Genomic DNA, 23,520 nt, shown 5'->3' with positions numbered 1-23,520 from the left:
CAGCACCACTTATTGAATAGGCTGTCCTTTCTCCACTGTACATTTCTGCCTCCTTTGTCAAAGATAAGGTGACCATATGTGCGTGGGTTTATCTCTGGGCTTTCTATCCTGTTCCATTGATCTATCTTTCTGTTTTTGTGCCAGTACCATACCGTCTTGATAACTGTAGCTTTGTAGTATAGTCTGAAGTCTGGGAGCCTGATTCCTCCAGTTCCTTCTTTCGTTCTCAAGATTGCTTTGGCTATTCGGGGTCTTTTGTGTTTCCATACAAATTGCAAAATTTTTTGTTCTAGTTCTGTGAAAAATGCCAGTGGTAGTTTGATAGGGATATGATTTCCTTTTATTTCTTCAGACATTTCATGTATAGCAGTCTTATCAGTATCTGATAGTTCTAATATCCAAATACCATTGGGGTTTATTTTTATTGTTTGTAATGTTTGCTTGTGGTTGTTTGTCCTTTGGGTGTTTGGGAAATCTATGGTTGTGAGCTCATATGTGTATGCTCTTAAAAAAAAAAATAGATATCATTGAGACTCTTCCTCAAAGAAGGTTGCATTTCCTTTTGCTGGGAGGCAGGTGGTTCTACTGACCCAAGTCTACTTCAGCTCCTTCTAAGTTTCTCACTTTAATTAGCTTTTCTCTTTGCTGCTGGCCCAAGAGTTAGTCTCCACATCAAATACAGCCCTTGTTTTTATCATTTGTAATCATTTGATATAATTTTTAAAAATCTCACAGATATCCGTTAAATTTCACAAAATCTTTATTTTTACCATTGTATCTTGTATTCCTATACCTTTATTTGTTTATTTATTTATTGAAACTAAGGTACTGGAAGGTTAAATCCGTTGTTCCTTTGCAGTTAGCATGTTAGCATAAGGAATTGAGAAGATGAACAGAGCACCATGCTCCTAGTATCTGTTCAAAAGTAGTTCATTTCTTTTAATTTTGTTCTGAGGTGAATAATTTTGGCTCTTCTTGACTTCATGATAAATATTTTGATGGCCAAATTTGGTCCCTAGGGTGCAGAATTGGTAACTTATATTCTTTTTACGAAACTGTAGGAACTAGTCCAGGCTAGTGAGCGATTAAAAAACCAATCCAAAGAGCTGAAAGACGCACACTGTCAGAGGAAACTGGCCATGCAGGAATTCATGGAGATCAATGAGCGGCTAACAGAATTGCACACCCAAAAACAGAAACTTGCTCGCCATGTCCGAGATAAGGAAGAAGAGGTGGACCTGGTGATGCAAAAAGTTGAAAGCTTAAGGCAAGAACTGCGCAGAACAGAAAGAGCCAAAAAAGAGGTTAGTAGTCAGGCAAATTTGTAGTGCCCATGGGGTAGTGATTAAAGCTGCTTTTTCAGACTAGTGAAATAATATATATTTCATTCTTTAATTTTTGAAAAGAGTTTTTTTTTTAGTTTGGTAATAATATTTAATATGAATTTCAACATTTGAGTTATCTATCTATTGCAAGGTAAATTCCCATGGGGAGACATTTTATTGGGGAAACAATTATAACCATGAAATCTGCTTTTATCATTTTATTTTAAAGCTGGAAGTTCGTACAGAAGCTGTAGCTGCTGAAGCATCTAAAGACAGGAAATTGCGCGAACAGAGCGAGCACTATTCTAAGCAACTGCAAAATGAATTAGAGGGACTGAAGGTATCGTTTGATTTCATATTTATGAAGTTGAATTAATTTTCTCCTCTTTCTGCTTAACAGGACTATGTTATGTTCTCTTTTTGGTGTAGAGTAAGAACTAGCTATCCTTCAAACATAGTATTCTTAATTCTCATTCTTATCAATAGGAAGCTGGTATAGACTTCTTAATCATGCTGTAAGGAAAGGGAAGGCTGTATTTAGTGGGGAGAAGAAATCTTTCAGGAAGGAGTTAAAATATTTATGAAGGGGGCTTCCCTGGTGGCGCAGTGTTTGAGAGTCCTCCTGCCGATGCAGGGGACACGGGTTCGTGCCCGGTCCGGGAAGATCCCACATGCCGCGGAGCGGCTGGGCCCGTGAGCCATGGCCGCTGAGCCTGCACGTCTGGAGCCTGTGCTCCGCAACGGGAGAGGCCACAACAGTGAGAGGCTGGCGTACCGCAAAGAAAAAAAAAAAAAAAATTATGAAGGGCTGCATACCTTGACAAGATATATTGGTAATCTCATGGGAGGCAGGGTTAGATGTCCAGATCCTCTGTCTTGTTAAGTGACTTAGGAGAGGCTCAGAGGTAGCTTTGCAGATACTTCTGTTAAGTGGGATGAGATGATAATTGGCCTGGATTTAAACATCTCAGCAGAAGTGCTTAGCAAGGGAAATCTTTGTGCCAGCTCTAGCGTTGGACTATCTGCTTTTAAAGCCCAGCCTCATCAGTTACCAGCTGTGTAACGCTGGACAAAACATTTAATCTCTTTGGACCTTAATTTCTCATTTGTAAAACCCCATCTCATTGGTTTCATGTAAGGAGTACATACACATGTGTGTAAGCTGCCACATCATAAGTGGTCAGTAACTATTAGCTATAGTAATAATATTATATATGTCAAAGTGAGAGAATTAGGATTAATTGACTTCGTATTTCTATAACACTAAATTATAATCTGAATATGATGTCTGCCTTTTCTTGACTCTACCCTTTGCATATCCCAATTCCTCTGCATTGTCTGCCAGCCACCACCTCCACACACTCCTTGCGTGCCTAGTCTAGTATCTTATTCATCCAGCAAATATAAGAATGAAGTTGAATGTCATCTCAGGAAGTCTAAATATTCCTTATTCTCTGCTGCTATAGAATTTTGTTAATAACTTTACAATAGCTCTTATTATAATTATTTATTCACAAAATGTCTCCCCACCTAAACTGTGACTTAGCTTATTGAAAACATAGACTGGTATATTATTTGTTTTGTTTTGATTGATCATGATTGCACAGTCTTGGTTAGCTTTCCAAAATAGTTATGTTTCTTCTATAAATAACCTATGCTTCTAGAGCAGGATTAGTGTGTAGAAGTCATTACATTACCGTCTCAAATAACTTTCAGTCAGGGACTACTTTGTTTCCAGCACTATCTTAGGTGATTTTGGTAAGCACAAGAATCACAAAGTGCAAACTGGAGGAAATCTTAGAGATTATTTGCATTTGAGGAAAGCGAAACTCAGATGAGTTTAGGATTTTATAGTCTTAAATGATAGAGTACAGTTTAAACCCAGGTTTTCTAATTCTTAGTACCATTCTGTCCACTAGTTTGATTTTTATTTTTCTGTAACAAACACTGCTCATTGAAAACTCTGAGTCACATGTGTTTACCTACATATCAGACACTCATAATCTCTTGTGTCATTTACAGATTTGGGAAATTTGGGATAATAATAAAACTACCCAATAAATTAGTTAATGCATTTAAAATGCTTAGCCCATGGCCTGGCACAAAGTAAAGGCTCAATAACTGTTAGCTATTATTATTATCATACTACCATTTCTTTAAGATATTTTCTAAAAGTGGAATTTCTTGATTTAAAGGTATACACATGTAAATTTTGAAACTTATTTTGGCCCCTTTAAAAGGTTGTAGAAATCTTTACTTCATTAAGAATACTCTTCAATAGAATTGAAGAGAAAAAAAGTTCTTAAATAAAAGTTAGAAACTTTAATACCCCACTTCCAAAAATGGATAGAACATATAGACAGAAGATAAATAAGCATATAGATGTCTTGATCAACAGTATAACCAACTAGAACTAACAGATACATATATAGAACCCTCCACCCAACAACAGCAGAATACATATTCTTCTCAAGTGCAATTGATACAGTCTCCAGGATAGACCAGATGTTAGGCCACAAAATAAATCTCAATAAATGTAAAAAGATTGAGATCACACAAAGTATCCACTCCAATCACAATGGAATGAAGCTAGAAATCAATAGCATAAGGAAAACTGGAATGTTAAAAAAATATGTGGAAATGAAATAAGACACTCATAACCAACCAGTGGGTCAATGAAGAAATGACAAGGGAAATGAGAAAATACCTAACTTTATATCTTACAGAACTAGAAAAAGAAGAGCAAAGGAAACAAAGCTAGCAGGTGGAAGGAAATAATAAGGATTAGAGCAGTGTTCAATAAAATGAGAACAGAATAATAATAATAAAGGGAATGAAACCAAAGTTCATTCTTTGAGAGATCAACAAAATTGACAAACCTTTAGCTAGACTGACAGAGAGAGGGAGGAAGGGAGGAAACAAATAACATCAGAAATGAAAGTGGATATCAATACCTATCATCAGAAAGCAAAAGGATTATAAGAGAATACTATGAACAACTCTATGCCAACAAAGTAAATAATCTAGATGAAATGGACAGATCGAGAAGCACACAAATTACCTAAATGCAAGACAAAATAGAAAGTCTCAACAGACTTACAACAGGCAAAGAGATTGAATTGGTAATAAGAAACCTCCTGACAAAGAAAAGCCCAGGACCAGATAGCTTCACTAGTGAACTGAACCAAACTTTTAAGGAAGAATTAACACCAATTCTTCTTAAACTCTTCCACAGAATACAAGAATAGGGAACACTTCCTAACTCATTCCATAGGCCAGCATTGCCATAATACCAAAGCCATATGAATAATATCACAAGAAAAGAAAATTACAGACCAGTATTCCTAACGAATATAGACGTATGAATTCTCAACAAAACACCAGCAAACCAAATCCAAAGCCATATTAAAAGGATTATAAACCATGGCAAAGTGGGGTCTATCCCAGGAATGCAAGGGTGGTTGAATGTAAGAAAATAAATCAGTTTAATACATCACATTGAAAGAACCAAAGGGAGGGGGGAACTGCATGATCATCTTAATTGATGCACATAAGTCATTTCACAAAATTCAACATCCTTTCATGATAAAAACTCTCAGAAAACTAGGAATAGAAGGGAATATACTCAACATGATCAAAGACATTTATGGAAAACCCATAGCTAACATCATACTCAATGGTGAATGACTGAAGATTTTTTCCCTGAGTTTAGGAATGAGACAAGGATGCCCATTTTCACCACTGCAATTAACATTATGCTGGCGGTTCTAGCCAGAGGAATTAGATAAGAAAAAGAAATAGAAGGCATCCAAACTGGAAAAGAAGAAGTAAAACTATCTCTATTTGCAGATCACAGCATCCTATATTTAATAACTCCAAAGAATACTACCAGTTTCCAATCCAGTATATAAGAACTTCAGAAGTCACCACTTTGTTCTAACAAGAAGTAAAAAGCTGAACAAATTGAAAAATCAACAACTCTTCTTAGATCTGTAAGGGAAGTAATATCACAGAACCAACTGCTGTCCTCCAAACTGGAGAGAGTGACAGGCAAATAAAGAGAATCTCAGCTTATGAGATCAGGAACCCTTGTAGGAAATCAGTACCAGTGTAGGGAGACCTGAACTGTTATTGAAAAATTGCTAGAGGCTCAGTGCGGACAAGTTTGAGAGATAAAAACTCCAGGGGAGCCTCGTCATTGGGGAGCCCTGACAGTTTCATCAGTTTTACATCCTGGAGCTCTACGAGGTTTTCACAGTGAATATCAGAGAAAAATCCCCTTGTGCTAACAATAGGGGTAACAATTTTGAATGTGCCAGAGCATTCTGTTCTTCTTAACAAGGTCTATCTTCAGGAGAAACTCTTCAACCAGAATCTAACTTGCTGGGATTTTATCAGACCTAACTGACTTGAGGGAAGGGAAATATTCAGCCCCAGCCCACTCTAGTCACCCTGTCAAAACAGGTAAGTGGGGGAGAAAAACTGACAAGGTTGTCTTAAGTTCACAGTCCAGAAGCACAGGCTCAGTAACATACTGATATCCAATCTTAGGACTATAGAACGCTTCCCCTCCCACCACAGCTTGCAACCACATTACTAATAGCCTATTTACAGCAGTTCCTTTTACCCAGTACACCATGTTCACCTATCAACAAAAAATTACAAGACATATTGAAAGACAAAAAACACAGAATAGAGCAAACATCACAACCAGACTCAGGGATGTTGAAATTATCAGGCCAGGAATTGAAAACAACTGTGATTGATATGCTAAGGACTTTAATGAAAAAGTAGAGAGCATGGAAAAATAAATGGGCAATGTAAGCAGAGAGATGTAAATTCTAAGAAAGAACCAAAAAGAAATGCTAGACATGAAACATATTGTAACAAAATGAAGAATGCCCTTTATGAGCTTATTAGTACACTGGATACAGCTGAAGAAAGAATCTCTGAGCTTGAGGATATCAAAATAGGACTGCCAAAACTGAAAAGCAAAGAGAAAAAAGTGAAAAAACAGAAAAGAATACCCAAGTATTGTGGAACATTTACAAAAGTTGTACCATATGTATAATGGGAACACTAAAAGGTGAACAGAGAAAGGAACAGAAGAACCATTTGGAACAATAATGACTGAAAATTTCCCCCAAATTAATGTCAGACACTAAACCACAGATTCAGGAAGCTCAAAGAACACCAAACAGGGTAAATACCCAAAAAATTACACCTAGACATGCCATTTTCAAATTATAGATAAAGATAAAAATCCTGAAAGCAGTCAGAGATAAAAAAATACCTTACCTCTAGAAAATATAAGGTAAGAATTACATTTGACTTTTGCTCTTCATGCAAACAAGAAGAGAGTGGAGTGAAATATTTAAAGTGTTGAGGAAAAAAAACCTACCCACCTAGAATTTTGTACTTTGAGAAATTATCTTTCAAAAGTGAAGGAGAAATAAAGACTTCCTGAGACAAAGATTTCAGGGAATTTGTTTCAAGTAAACCTGCCATGCAAGAAATGTTAAAAGAAGTTCTCCAGAGAGAAGGAAAATGATATAGGTCAGAAACTCAGATCTACATAAAGAAAGAAAAAGCATCTGAGAAGGAATACATGAAGGTAAAATAAATAAAAGCTTTTATTTTTCTTATTCTTAATCTAATAGATGAAATGTTCAAAATAATAGCAACAATGTATTCAATTATATATACTTATATACATGCTTATGTCTGATTACTTGTATATATAAATATGCTTATGTGTGCTTATGTGTAACTGAAATGAATGACAGCAATTATACAAGGGATAGGAGGCAGGAATTAGGATTATTTCATTTTATGGTACTTGCACTATCCATGAAGTGGTAGAGTGTTATTTGAAACTGGACTTGGATTGGTTATAAATGCAGATTACAAACTGTAGAATGGCCACTTAAAAAAGGAGTTCAACTGATATGCTCAGAATGGGGAGAAAATTGAATCATATAAAATGCTTAATTAAAACCACAAAAGACAGGGACTTCCCTGGCAGTTCTGTCGTTGAGACTCTGTGCTTCAAATGCAGGGGGCATGTGTTCAATCCCTGGTCAGGGACTGAGATCCCGCATGCCGCATGGCGTGGCCAAAAACAAGGGGAAAAAAAAAACAGCAAAAGACAGAAAAGGTATGGAAGACAAAAATAGATACAAAGAAAGGAGCAATAAATAGAAAGCAGTAGCAAATACAATAGATATTAATCAGAAAACATCAACAATCATTTGGAATGTCAATGGTCTAAGTATACCAATTACAAAACAGATTATGTCAGATTGGATCAAAAAACAGTATCTAACTATATGTTGTCTAAAAAGTCCACTTTAGGTATAGAGGCACATATAGTTTTTCCTCAGTATCCATGGGGCATTGGTTCCATGCCCTCTCCACACCCCATGGATACCAAAATCTGCACACGCTCAATTCCCTTATATAAAATGGTGTAGTACAGTCAGCCCTCTGTATCCATAGATGCAGAATTCGTGGATACAGAGGCCAAGTGTCTAGATTAAGAGTACAGGCATACCTTGTTTTATTGTGCTTTGCTATATTGTACTTTGCAGATATTACAAATTGAAGGTTTGTGGCACCCTGCATCGAGCAAGTCTGTCAGCACCATTTTTCCAATAGCGTTTGCTCACTTCATGATTTTATGTCACATTTTGGTAATTCTCACAGTATTTCAAATTTCTTCATTATTATATTTGTTGTGGTGATCAGTGATTATTGATCTTTGATGTTACTATTGCAAGAAGATTGCAACTCGCTAAAGGCTCAGATGATGGTTAGCATTTTTAGCGATAAAGTATTTTTAAAATTAAGGTGTGTACATTTTTTTAGACATAACGCTATTGCACACTTAATAAACTAGAGTATAGTGTGAATACAACTTTTATGTGCACTGGGAAATCAAAAAATTCATGTGATGCACTTTATTGCAATATTCACCTTTTCGCAGTAGTCTGGAACTGAACCCACAATATCCCCAAGGTATGCCTGTAAGTGGATGGAGAAAGATATACCATGATAACACTAATCAAAAGAAAGTGGAAGTAGCTATATTAATTCCAGACAGTGTGGAATTTGGAGTAAGGAAAGTTTTTGGAAATAAAGAAGGGCATTGCTGTTCAGCAAGAAGATGTAGCATACTTAATGTGTATGTGTGTAACAACATAGCTTCAAAATGCATGAGGCAAAACCCCACAGAAGTGCAGAGAAAAAGAGATGAATTCACTGTCATAGTTGGGAACTTCAGCACCCCTCTATCAGAAATGGACAGATCCAGCAGGCAAAAAAATCAGTAAGGACATAGTTGAACTCAACATCCATCATCAATCAAGTGGATGTAAGGACATCTATATACTGCTTCACCCAACAACAGCAGAATACACATTCTTCTCAAGCTTACATGAACGTCCACCAAGACAGACCACATTCTGGGCCATAAAACAAACCTTAAGAAATCCTTAACAAATTTAAAAGAACAGGAATCATACACTGTCTGCTCTCAGACCACAATGGAATTAGACTAGATGTCAGTAACAAAAAGATAGCTGGAAAATTCCAAAATACTTGGAATTAAGGCACCACCCTTATAAAAAACACATGAGCCAAAGAAAATATCTCATGAGAAACTTAAAAATACTTTGAACTAAATGAAAATGAAAACACAAATTGTCAAAATTTGTCAGATACAGTGAAAGCAGTGCTTAGAGGGAAACTTGTGGCATTGAACGCATATATCAGGAAAGAAGAAAGATCTAAGATTAATCGTCCTAGCTTCCACCTTAGGATACTAGAAAGAGGAGAGCAAACTAAATCTAAAGTAATCAGAAGAAAAATAATAAAAATTAGAGCAGAAATCCATCAAATTGAAAACAGGAAACCAATAGAGAAAAATCATTGAAACCAAAGCTTATTCTTTAAAAAGGTCAATGAAATCGATAAGCCTCTATCCAGGCTAATTAAGGAAAAAAGGGGTCCCTTATCTATTTTTGAGAGAAATCATATTAACAAGTTTTCTAGTATGAAACTGTTCTTACATTCTGGGAATCAGTTGCTCATATAAATAACTGAATTTCAATACAGCAATGGATTTCAAATGTTAACATTTTATTAACAATTTTTGCTGTTAAATGTATCAATATATTGAGATGAGTCTGGTTTTATTATTTGGTGTTTTGATCAGGTTTTGTTTCAGGGTTATCTTAATTTTATATAAAGTAGAGTAAAGCTTGCTTTTTTTCTCTGTGCTCATAGAAATAAACTCTTCCTTGAAATCTGAAAAAATTCTCTTGTAACACATTCTTTGTTATTACGTAGTAGCTTCTCAGTGCTTTATTTTATTGTTGATTTGAGACAATTTGGTTACTTATATTTTTCCAGTAAAAGTGTCTTTCAAACAGATTTTCAAACTTACAAGTTTGAATACCTTATATAAATTTAATAATTCCCTTGGAAACTTGAAAAGAAGGGGAATTACCTATCAATATAGTTTATATTATTTCATATACTTATAATTACCTTCACACTATAATTCTTTTAAAATTTTTCTTCTCTTTTCTGTGGTAAATACTTTTGCACAGAATATGCTTAATCTGTGTTTTGCCTGCTGTACTCTCTGCTATATCTTTAAACCTTTGATTGTAAAATAAAACACAAATACAAAGAAAAAAAGAAAAGAGAGACAGGACACTACTAGTATCAGAAATGAAAGACAGAACATCAGTATGCAACCCATGTACATGAAAAGGCTAATAAAGGAATACTATGAACAATTAATTCTTTGCCTACAAATTTGATAACCTAGATGAAATGGACCAATTCCTTCAAAGACACAGCTCCCATAACTAACCAAGGAGAAATAAATAATCTGAAATGGCTCTGTCTGTTAAAGAAATTGAATCAATAATTAATAATCTTCCAGAACAGAAAGCACCAGGCCCAGATGTATTCATTGGTGAATTCTACCAGACATTTAAGGAAGAAATCATGAGTTCTCTACAGTTGCTTTCAGAAGATAGAAATAGAGGAAATACTTCTTAACTCATTCTATGATACAAGAATTATGCTAATACCAAAACCAAAGACATTACAAGAAAAGAATGCTACAGACCAATGTAGAAAGCCTCATAGACATAGGTGCAAAAGTCCTCAAAAAATATTAACAATTGAATCCAACAATATATAAAAAGAATTATACACCACAACCAAATGGAATTTCATCCCGTGTACACAAGGCTGGTTCAGCATTTGAAAGTGAATTAATGTAATGCATCACTGATGTGATAAAAATCACATGATCGGGCTTCCCTGGTGGCGCAGTGGTTGAGAGTCCACCTGCCGATGCAGGGGACACGGGTTCATGCCCCAGTCCGGGAAGATCCCACATGCCACGGAGTGGCTAGGCCCGTGAGCCATGGCCACTGAGCCTGCGCGTCCGGAGTTTGTACTCCGCAATGGGAGAGGCCACAACAGTGAGAGGCCCGTGTACAGCAAAAAAAATAAATAAAAAAAATCACATGATCTTATCAGTAGATACAGAAAAAGCATCTGACAAACTTTAATACTCGTTCATGATAAAAACTCAGTAAACTAGGAATAGAGGGGAACTTCCTCAACTTGATAAATAATACCTATCAAAAAACCTAAAGTAACATCATAATGACAAGAATCTTGACACTTTTTCATTAAGATCAAGAACAAAGCAAGGATTCTTCCTCTCACTACTCCTTTTCAACATCATGCTGTATGTCTTAGCTAATGCAACAAGACAAGAAAACAAAAAAGAAGTATACAGATTGGGAAAGATGACATAAAACTGCCTTGGTTAGCAGATGATATGATTGTCTATGTAGAGAATCAAAAAAATTAACAAAAAGACTCCTGGAACTAGTAAGGCATTTATAGCAAGGTTGCAGGTACAAGATTAATACACAAAAGTCGGTCACTTTCTTTTATGCCAACCATGGATAAGTGGAATTTGAAATTTAAAACTCAGTACTATTAATATTAGCACCCACAAAAATGAAATAGTGAAGTATAAATATGCCAAAATATGCATAAGACCTGTACGGGGGAAACTATAAAACTCTGATGAAAGAAATCAAAGAAGAACTAAATAAATGGAGAGATATTCCACGTTCATGGATAGGAAGACTCCGTACTAGGTGTCTTATAAGATGTCAGTTCTTCCCATCTTCAACTACAGATTTTTTTTTTTTGTGGTACGCAGGCCTCTCACTGTTGTGGCCTCTCATGTTGCGGAGCACAGGCTCCAGACACGCAGGCTCAGTGACCATGGCTCACGGGCCCAGCCGCTCCGCGGCATGTGGGATCTTCCTGGACCGGGGCACGAACCCATGTCCCCTTCATCGTCAGGCGGACTCTCAACCACTGTGCCACCAGGGAAGCCCCTTCAACTACAGATTTAATGCAGTACAAGTCAGAATTGCAGCAACTTCTTGGGTATCAACAAACTAAGCCTAAAGTTTATATGGAGAGGCAAAGACCCAGAATAGCCAACACAATAGTGAAGGAAAAAAACCATAGCTGGAATACTGACTTCAAGACTTACATAAAACTGCAGTAATCAAGACAGTATGGTATTGGCAAGAGACTATACAGATAAATCATCTTTGACAAAAAAGCAAAGGCAATATAATGGAGCAAAGTTGTACTTTTTAACAAATAGTGTTAGAAGAACTAGACATCGATGCAAAAAGAAAATTGAATCTAGACACAGAACTTACACCCTTCACAAAAATTAACTCAAAATGGATCACAGACCTAGACGTAAAACACAAAACTATTAACACTCCTAGACAATAACGTAGGAGAAACCTAGATAATCTTTGGTATGGTGATGACTTTTTACTTTCAGTACCAAAGGCACAATCCATGAAATAAAGAATTACTATGCTAGATCTCACTGAAATTGAAGTCTTCTGGACTGTGAAAGTCACAGCCAAGAATGAAAAGACGAGGCACAGACTGCAGGAAAATGCAGACATATCTGATACAAAACTGTTATCCAAATATTCAAAGAATTCTTAAAACTCAGTAAGAAAACAAACAACCGCAGGGTTGCATGATCAACATATAGTAATTAGTTGTGTTCCTATGTCAGCAATGAACAATCCACAATGAAATTAAGAAAGCAATTATAGTTACAATAGCATCTAAAAGAATGCCTTGGAATAAAATTAACCAAGAATGTTGTGCACTGAAAATTATAAAACATTGCTGAAAGAAATTAAAGGATACCTAAAATAAAGAAAAGGTATCCCATGTTTATGAATAGGAAGACTTAGTATTGTTCAGATGTAGTTTTACCAAAAGTGATGTACAGGTTCAATTCGATCCCTATTATCAACAGCCCCTTTTGCAGAAATGGAAAATATGAGCCTCAAATTCATGTGGAATTGCCCCAAATAGCCAAAAAACTTGAAAAAGAAGGCCAAAGTTAGAAGACCCAAACTTCCCAATTTCAAAACTTATTACAAAATCACAGCAATAAAAAGAATATGACACTGGCATAAGAATATAGACCACTGGAATAGAATTAAGAGTCCAGAAATAAACTCATGTATCTATAGCCACAATTGATTTTTGACATAGGTACTAAATCTGTTCAGTATGGAAAGAATAGTTCCTTCAACTCATGTGCCAGACAGCTGGATTTCTGCATGCACACAAATGAATTTGGACCCCTACCTTACACCATATTAAAAAATTAACTCAAAATGGATCAACAACTTACATATAAGAGCTACAACCATAAAACGCTTAGAAGAAAACATTGGGGTAAATCTTCATGACCTTGGGTTTGGAAGTAGATTCTTAAGTCACAGAAAGCATAAGCAACAAAACAAAAAATGGACAAATTAGACTTCATCAAAATAAAAACTTATTTGTATTGCATCAAAGGATATTTTTAAGAAAATGAAAAGATAACCTAAAGAATGGAAGAAACCATTTGTAAATCAAATATCTGATAAGGATTTGATATCCAGAATTTATAACGAACTCCTACAACTTAACAGAAAGATAAACTGCCCAATCAAAACATGGGCAATAACTTGCATAAACATTTCTCCAAAGAAGATATACTAGTAGCCAATAAGCACATGAAAAGATGTTCAACATCATTAATTATTAGGGAAATGGAGTTAAAACCACAAGCTACCACTTCATACCTACTAAGGTGGCTAAAATTAAAAACAAAAACAAAATAAGTGATCTCAAGAATATGAAAACAATTGGTGATTCCTCAATAAAAGTAAATGTAGAATTACCGTATGACTGAGTAATTCAACTCCTAGTTATATACCCAAAAGAATTGGAAGCAGGGACTTCAAACAGACTGTTGTACACCAGTGTTCATTAAAGCATTAGTAAAACAGCCAAAAAGGTATAAACAACCCAAGTGTTCATCAACAGATAAAGGAACAAAATGTGGCAAGTACATATAATGGAATATTATTCAACCATAAATGGGGTGAAGTTCTGATATATCCTGCAACATGGATGAATATTGAGAACATTATGCTAAGTGAAAGAAGCTAGACACAAGGGGACAAATATTATATGATTCTACTTATATGAAATATCTAGAATAGACAAATTCATTGAGATGGAAAGTGGAATAGAGATTACCAGGGGCAGTGTAGAGGGGATAATGGGGTGTTTATTCCTTAATGGTTACAGAATTCTCTTTGAGAAGATGAAAAAGTTCTAGAAATTACAGTGTTGATGGTTGCACAACATTGTGAATGTAATACCACTGAATTGTACATTTAAAATGGTTAAAATGACAATTTTTTGTTATATATGTTTTACCACTTTAAAATAATTAATGTAGTATACCAAAAACTATTGAATTGTTCACTTTAAATGGGTCAATAGTATGGTGTGTGAATTATATCTTAGTAAAGCTGTTTTTTTGGTTAATATTTTGTTTTTTTAAACATTAATACAGCTATCATTTCTTGTCTGGATAAATATGTAATGCTCTGTGTGGTTTTCCTGGGTTTTTTTCCCCCCTAGTTGAAAAAAAATTTGTTCTTCATATTGTAGTCAGAATAGTATTTTTAAAGTCTTTTAGTTTTGTGCTTAAAATCCTTTCATGGTACCACTTTGCTTTTCAGAAGAGGCTCAAACTTTGTTAACATAGCTTTTACCTTATGAGGTCCTTGCTGTTGGAGATTTTAACTTACTATTTGGGTTTCTCTGCTCATACATCAGGTTTTCTCTAGTATCTAGACTTTTGCACATGTTGCCAGCAATATTCTACGCTCAGGTCTCAATTTAGATATAACTTCCTGTGGGTATCTTTCCTTCTATGGTTCTTCCTTCCACTGGGCCCTCTCTTCCCTGTTAGATATACCTCCCCTCTCCCCTATTGACTTTACTTGAGAAAGGCTGTTTTTTAAAAAAAGTACTTTCCAATTGTTGCAGTCATATACCACAGGAGTTTTTTTACCCTGTTGTATTAGTTTGCTAGAGCAGTTGTTACAAATACCCACAAACTGGCTGGCTTAAAAAAACAGGAATTTATTGTCTCAATTATGGCAGGAGAAATCTGAAATCAAGGTGTTTGCAGAGTTGGCTTCTGATGGTTTGCTGGCAGTGTTTAGCGCTCCTTGGTTTGTAGGTGTATCACCCTGATTTCTGCTTTAATCTTCATATGATGTTCTCAATGTGTGTGTGATTCTGAGTCTAAATTTCTTCTATTTATAAGGATACAGTCATATTGGATTAGGGCCTACACTGGTGACCTCATTTTAAGTTGATTACCTCTGTGAAGACCCTATTTTCATTTTCTTTTTTTTCAGGCTTTTTGAAGTACAAATGACAATTTAAAATTGTATGTATTTAAGGTGTAAAACCTGATATTTAGATATATGTATACATTGTGAAATGTTTACCACAATCAAGCTAATTAACGTGTCTATCACCTCAGTTACCTCCTTCCTTCTGCCTTCCCTGTCTCCCTCCCTCCCTCTCTCCCTCCCTTCCTCCCTTCCTTTTTTTTTTGGCTAAGAATATTTAAGATCCACTCTCTTAGCAAATTTCCAGTATGCAGTACAGTATTGTTAACTGTAGTTATCCTGCTTTACATTAGATCTCTAGAATTTATTTATCCTACATATCTGAAACTTGTGCCTTTTGACCAACGTTTCCCCATTTCCCCTACCCCCTCAGCCCTTCGCAACCACTGTTCTACTCTCTGCTTCTAAGAGTTCGACTTTTTTAGATTCCACACATAAGTCAGATCATGCAGTATTTAAGGCCCTAGTTCTAAATATGGTCACATTCTGAGGTACTGGTGTTTAGTGCTTCAACATATGGATTTTGGGGGGACACAATTCAACCCTTAACCCTTATATTTCACTTGAGAGTGTGATGTAAGCTTTTTCTCTGATTATTATGTGATTGTCACAAACATAATTTTAATGATTATAGAAGAATATCCACTTGCCAGTTTCCTACTGTTAAATACACTTGGCCCTTCATATCCACAGTTTCCACGTCTGCAGACACAGAGAGCCCATTGTTTGGGGTGGTGTGGGGGAGAAAATTCCAAAAGGCAAAATTTGAACTTGCCATGCCCTAGCAACTTTTACATAGCATTTGTAGATAATTTAAAGAATTTGAGAGTATGTTATATGCGAATACTACTCCATTTTATATATGGGACTTGAGCGATCGTAGATTTTGGTAATGGAGGGTGGACAGACCTGGAACCAATCCCCCCAAGCTGACTGTATTTATTTTTCACTTTTGCAGTATAATAATTGCCATGGACCCTTTTATGCACTTCTTTTAGAACAGATACCTGGAAATGAAGTGGTCAGATCATTTTTAAGGCACTTGATACATGCCACAAATTTTTGCAAGTATGAGAGGCATTTCTTGCTTTCTTAGTAGATCTTTTATTAATCATATTTTCTTTTTGTGAATTATCTCTTTAAGTCATTTGCCCATTTAATTTTGTAGTCTTAATGTTTTTCTTATCACTTCTTATAAACTCTTTGCATAGTAAAAATTGTACTGTTTATCTTCTCTGCAACTGTTTTACCAATTTATCATTTGCCCTTTAATTTTGGTCTTCTTTCTTTTTCAAATTATAGATGATTTGTTTTTATTTTCCTCAATAGTTCTTCTATTGCTTCGAAGCTTGGCTTGTCCTTCTTTTTTCAGAGTTTGCTAAATATGTAATTCTGCTTTTTCCTGGATGTTTCTATTTGGGTTTAAAGATATTTAGTTCTAATCCGTTTGGAGTTTGTTTTGCTAAATGGTATGATGTGAGAATCATTTTTTTCTTTAATTGCTAGTTTGTGGTTTCAATTCCATTAATTAATCACTGCTTTCCTCAGTGATTGACAGTATCTCACATATTGAATTAAATTATTTTGGGGTGGAGATCTATTACACTGATTACATTATTAAAGATTTATAGTAGGGACTTCCCTGGTGGCGCAATGGTTAAGAATCCGCCTGCCAGCGCAGGGAACACGGGTTTGATCCCTGGTCCGGGAAGATCCCACATGCCGTGGAGCAACTAATCCTGTGCACCACAACTACTGAGCCTGCTCTCTAGAGCTCGTGAGCCATAACTACTGAGCCCGCGTGCCACAACTAGTGAAGCCCGTGTGCCTAGAGCCTGTGCTCCACAGCAAGAGAAGCCACTGCAATGAGAAGCACGCGCACCGCAATGAAGAGTAACCCCTGCTCGCTGCAACTAGAGAAAGCCTGCATGCAGCAACGAAGACTCAAGGCAGCCAAAAATAAAAAAATAAAAATAAATAAATTTATAAAAGAAAAACAGTCTGCCTGCCAATGCAGGGGACACAGGTTTGATCCTTGGTCTGGGAAGATCCCACATGCCACGGAGCAACTAAGCCCGTGTGCCACAACTACTGAGCCCGTGCACCACAACTACTGAGCCCACGCGCCACAACTACTGAAGCCCGCGTGCCGTAACTACTGAGGCTGTGTACTGCAACTACTGAAGCCCACGCGCCTAGAGTCTGTTCTCTGCAACAAGAGAAGCCACTGCAATGAGAAGCCTGCGCACCGCAATGAAGAGTAGCCCCCACTCCCTGCAACTAGAGAAAGGCTGCGTGCAGCAACAAAGACCCAAAGCAGACAAAAAATTTAAAAAAAAAATTTATAGTATATGTTAACATCTGAAAAGAACATTACCCTCTCTCCTTCTTTACTCTTTGTGCTTTTTCAGGATTTTCTTTGGTATTTTTACCAGTTTATTTTTGCCTGTGTGCCTGTCTCCATCTCTCACCCAGTATTACCTCCCACATTAAAATTTTTTTAATTAAATTTACAGGGAAGATAATTTAAGAAACATTGAATATATATACATTCAATCTTCCCTTTCAAGTACTTGGTATTTTTCTATATTGTCTTCTTTAAATCTTTTATAAAGACTTGTAGTTTTTTCATATAATTCAAACAAATTATTCACTGTTGTCATTACTTGTGTGTGTACTAGTTGCTGGTGATTTTTGTTGGATCTATTAAAAAGAAATGAAATTTTTTTATTATTAACAATGAAAATTTTTACTATTATTGCTTATTCTACTGTCTAGAAGTACTGTGTGATTTATATTTATCTAATATGCAGTTGTTTTACTCAGCTTTATCAATTCCAACACTTTACAGTGGATTTATTTGCATTTTCTGAGTGAACAGTTATATTACGTGAAAATGATCATGATTTTCAACTATTCATGTTTTGTATCTATTTCAAATGTTACTTAGAATATCTAAAATCTAATATTAAATAAGAGAGATAATGGAAGACATCCTTTTTGTTATTCCTGGATGTATCTGGTGTTTCACTAGAAAGTATTATTTTGTCTGATAGCTTGAAAGAGGTTATTTCTTAAGAGAATTACTGAACTCTTTTTTTTTTTTGTGGGACTTGGGGTAGTATTTTGGAATTGGTATTAGATTTTATCCAATACTTTTGGGCAGGGGCACTTACAGAGATTATCACATGGAGTTACTTTAATTTTTGCACAGTTATTAATGTTTGCTAATATTAAATTACCTTCAATACCTGTAATAAAACTTATTGTTTTGCAGTAGATTGTTCTTTTTTACCTATGGCTTAATTTTGTTTCTCAGCATTTTATTTGGCTTTTTTACGTTCTTATCAATTAGTGACATGAGTCTATAACTTTTTTTGGTGGTATCTTTGTGAGGTTTTGATTTCAAGGTAATTTTTGCTTGAAACTTCTAGTACATCTACTGCTATCCCAACAGACAAACTATACTAAAGTGAGCAGCAAACTAAGAGTGTTCTTTAGGTGATTAGAAAAATGAAAGAGTAATACGATAAGTGGTTAGTGCTGCAGATGTTGATTTAGGTACCCTTTTCATGGAGTTGCATGAGAGCAAGAACATGACTTGACATGGCTCTTCCCAGTTTCCGCCAAGCTTTTCATGTCAGGCTGACTCAGAAACCACTGGAAAATCTGGGTCCTGCATATGGTAGGCACTTCATAAGCAGTTTTGAGTAAATGGTTAACATTACAGTGACTATCCCAGAAACATTTCTCAGGCCCACGTTGATGCCTTTTTTTTTTTTTTTTTTAAATTATAGACCTCAAATGTGAAGCTAGACTTTAAATCAAGGACGGTTACCAGTTTTCCTGCCCTTAATACTGACTTCAAAAAAGGATACAGTGTTCTCCAGATCTTGATTCCTTGTTGTCACTAAATATAAGCTTATAGGTTCTTTGGGTTTTAAAAGTTTTATTGTGGATCACCTGGGAAAATAGCATGTAACGAAGTAATAGAAAAGTTACTCAAGAAAAAGCTCAGGAAATCTTATAGTCATAACCTTTGTATGCTTCTGTTTACCTTAGCTACTACCTGGAAGAACCTTTGGACATTACACTTTCCTTTCTCACTGATACCAAGAGTATATTTCAACCTCATTTCTAAAAAGATGTCTTTCAATCAAATTTCCCCTTCTTAAAGCCCTACCTAAATGTGAAGAGCTGTATCATGTTTTTCTAGAATAGATACAAAGATGTTAGATTCGACCTTTGTCATTTCTCCCTGGACCACTGCAGAAGCCTTCTTTCTCCCTTTTCTTTTTGTGCATTCTAGCTCTACCACTCCTCCCCCAATTTAATCTTTTAAAGACACAAATGTATTTATAACCTTTTATTAGTCCCACATCAGAAATAGGATGCAGTTAGATTTTTCCTTCACTCCATACACCAACAATATTATATGTAAATTAGATATTTAAATGTAAAACAAATAATTATATAAGTACCAGCAGAAAATACAGATAAATATTTAATCTTGGTGTGAAGAAGACTGTAAAATACAGCAATAAAGGAATACACACTTAGAAAAACATTGGCAACATATGGCAGGCAAAAGGTTAATAGCCTGAATAAAGAAAGTATTATTTTTATGTAATAATATACAAAAATAATATTCAGTTATATGAACAATTCTTTATATTGTAGAAAGAGTTATTAGTTGATATTTTATTATTCTTACAGATTAATCTTTTATTATTACTTCTATAGCAAAAACAAATTAGTTACTCACCAGGAGTATGCAGCATAGAACATCAGCAAGAAATAACCAAACTAAAGACTGATTTGGAAAAGAAAAGTATCTTCTATGAAGAAGAATTGTCCAAGAGAGAAGGAATACATGCAAATGAAATTAAAAATCTGAAGAAAGAACTACATGATTCAGAAGGCCAGCAACTTGCTCTCAACAAAGAAATTCTGATTTTGAAAGACAAATTGGAAAAAAAAAGGAGAGAGAGGTAAGAATCAAGTTATTTACTCCTCTAATAATTATTTATTGAATACCTGTTCGGTGTTAAGGACTGGAGATACATAGGCAATAAACATATTCCAGTCCTCAAGAAGACCAAAGTCAAGATTGGTAAATAGAAAATCATATTACAGCATCATAGGAAAGCAAATTGGATAAGTATAGGAACACCCGTAGAAGAGGCACAAAAGATAACTTTGGTGTATCTAGGTTTTGTGGACAAAATTATTTCTGAGTTAAGATCAAAGATATAAGAAATATATAGCTGTGGAAGAGTGTCCAGGCAAAGGTTAGCAGAATTTGCCAAGATCTAGAGGAAAAGGGTAGCATGGCACATTCAGAAAATGAAAGCTGTTCATTATGGTGGAAGCATAAAAAGGAAGATGAGTGGTGAGAAATGAGACTAGAAAGGAAAATAGTCATAAAACCATTGAAGGAAAATTACATGATTATATCAATATTTATATTTTTGAAAGACCACTCTTGCTACTGTTTAGAGAATGGATTGGAAGGAGCAGACTGCAGATCGTAATCTAGCTGTGAGAGATGAGGTGGCTGGACCTTAGATATGATAGTGAAGATGGAGAGAAGTTTATGGATTCAGAAGGTCTACCGAGAAGACAGAACTTGGATGACATGATAACCAGATATGAGAAATTAGAAGCAGGAGAAATTATCAGTGATACTCAAGTTTCTAGGTTTTAGGAAACTGAATGTATGTTATTGTCATTCTCAACTTATATTGGAAGCCTAAGTTTAATTCAGTTTGGTCTGTTCATTCAGCAGAATTTTTTAGAACCTGCTATGTGAAAGCACTGCTGTGGACCCTGGAGGCATAACAGTGAACAGATAAAAATTCTCTCTCCTTATGGAGCTTTCCTTTAATTATGGTGAAAGACTATAAGCAAAATATAAATGAAATAAGTAAAATACAGAATATATAGGTAATGATATAGGATAGGCAATATATAGGTAGTGATAAATTCTAAGAACAAAAAATAAGGCAGTGGATGGGGGCTATGAAGCATTAAGGGGGAAAATTTAATTTTATATATATATATATATATATATATATATATATATGAATGAAATAACCAGTGCAAATTATACTGAGAAGGTGATTTCTCAGTAAGGACTGAAGAAAGTGGGGGAGATATCTATACGGATGTGTGAGAAGAACATTTTACATGAGGAACAAGAAGTCTGTTAAAAAAAATAATGGGAAGACAAAACTATGGAGATAGTAAAAAGATCAGTGGTTGCAAGGATTGGGAGGAGGGTGGGATGAATAGGCAGGGTACAGAGGATTTCTAGGGCAGTGAAACTACTCTGTATGAAGCTGTGATGGGGGTATATGTCATTATACAACCTAATGTAAATTGCGACGTTTTAGTGATAACGATGTGTCAAATGTAGATTCATCAGTAGTAACAAACACACCACCCTGAGTAATATATGGGCAGTCTCTGTATTTTCCTCTCAGTATTGCTATGAACCTAAAACCTTTCTAAAAAATAAAGTCTGTTAAAATAATAATACTAAAAAAGAGGCCAATGTGGATGAAGCAGAGTTAAGGGGAAAGAATAGTGAGAGGTACGTATGAGAGGTAATGGAGGCCAGACCATGTAAGGCTTTGTAAGTCATGTTCAGTGACTTACAATTTTTTACTCTCAGTAAAACCATGGCAGGGAAGCATTGCAGGATTTTGAGTGGAAAATGGACAAATATTGACTTGTGTTTTAACAGGATTATTCTGACTACTAGATTAAGAAAAGTCTGAACTAGATAAGAGAAGGAGCAGTGAAACCATTGAGAAGGCTATTGCAATCATCCAGGCAAAAGATAATGGTGGATTGGGCCTAGGGTGGTGGCAGAATTGGCTGTGAAAAATGTTCGAATTCCAATTTCTTTAAAAGGTAAAAATAATGATATTTGCTGATAGACTACATATGGGGTAAGAAAGAAAGAGGGGAAATCAAGGATGGTGCTACAGTTTTGGGCCTTAGCAATTAGGAGAATATAGTTACCATTTAGAGAGGAAAACCACAGAAGAAGCATTTTGGGGATGGGAATATCAGGAGCTCATTTTAAACAAATTCTGTTTGAGGTGCTTTTTAGGCATCCAGGTGGAAATGTCAAGCAGGTCATCATACAGACTAGTCTGGATTTCAGGGCTAGAGGTAAAATCCTGGGAGTATTTATCATTCACATGATATTTAAAGGGGTGAGACTACATGAGATCACTTAGTGAATGAATATAGATGGAAAAGAAGTCCTAGGACTGCAACCTGGAGCACTCCAATCTTTAGAAGTTTGGAAATGAGGAAGAAACAGCAAAGTGGAGAGGGAAAGAGCAGTAAGAATGATAGAAAGATGACCAGGCAAATTTGGTGTGCAAATTTGGTGTCCAAATTTGGTGTTATGATGAATGCGTATCAAATCTGTCTACATGTTAAATTAGATGAGGTCTAAATCAAATAAGATGAGGACCATGTAATTGATAGTTGAGTTTAACAATATGAATGTCATTGGTGACTTTGATAAGAACAATTTCAGTGGAACAGTAGTGGGCAGAAACCCCATAATGGATCCAAAGACTTGAAGGAGAGCAATTGTAAGAGCAAGCAGATAATAAAAGCAACGAGATAATAACTGGAGGAGAAACTTGTCTCAGAAATAACACCATGCTTGTAATCTGATAGAAAGTACCAGTAGATGATTCAGGACAGAGAGGAGAAAAGTGTACTTGAGCAGGCGCATGAGCAAAGAGCAAGCTTAGCTGTTTTTCCCCTGTAGTAAGAGAAGAATAAGTAGAGTGTATGATCACAGGGGAAGGTACGTGGGGTGTGGGGAACTTGTTTTTCTGTTGTTATGGTTGGGCATGTTGAATTTGAGGTACTTGGGAGACAACTTTGGGGAGATATCAAGTCAGCAATTTGAAGCCCAGAAAAGCTTCAGATGTAGATTCAGAGTTTGTCAGCATAATGGATGATAATCGAAATAGGTGGTATAATAGATGGGATAGCTCAGGGAAAATGTGTAAAAAAAAAAAAAAAAAAAAAAGTTGAGCACCTGTGACAGAATACCTGGGAGCATTGGCATTTACATGGAGGAAAGAGGGGTTGGGGGGCTCACAAATACAGCTGAAAAGTCTAAATGTAGGCTGAAAATCAAGAAAGTGGGTATCACTGAAGCCAAGGGAGGACAGCATTTCAAGAGGGAGGGAATGGACAACACTGTCAAGGGTAGCCAGTAGATTGGATATAATAACATTTGGGACAATAATGAGTTTGCGGACAACAGTTTTTTTGAGGTGGTGGCAGTAGAAGTCAGA

General features: G+C 35.7%; 1 protein-coding gene across 7 annotated transcripts in view; it reads left to right on the top strand.

Moving 5' to 3' along the window:
* Positions 1-23,520, top strand: part of CDC42BPA (CDC42 binding protein kinase alpha) — a 328,619-nt gene that overhangs the window by 217,026 nt on the left and 88,073 nt on the right. For 4 of the 7 annotated variants that reach the window (XM_082834422.1, XM_082834426.1, XM_082834421.1 and 1 more), the window contains exons 13-15: positions 1,062-1,304; positions 1,555-1,665; positions 19,928-20,175. In XM_082834422.1, coding sequence (XP_082690548.1) covers positions 1,062-1,304; positions 1,555-1,665; positions 19,928-20,175 — 602 coding nt within the window. The remainder of the gene's footprint in view (positions 1-1,061; positions 1,305-1,554; positions 1,666-19,927; positions 20,176-23,520) is intronic. The other 3 variants (XM_082834424.1, XM_082834427.1, XM_082834423.1) reach the window with 1 other exon arrangement.

The sequence above is a fragment of the Leucopleurus acutus genome, assembly GCF_964270905.1.
Source record: "Leucopleurus acutus genome assembly, chromosome: 2".
NCBI classification, from domain to species: Eukaryota; Metazoa; Chordata; class Mammalia; order Artiodactyla; family Delphinidae; genus Leucopleurus; species Leucopleurus acutus.
This window is presented reverse-complemented; position numbering and strand designations above follow the sequence as displayed.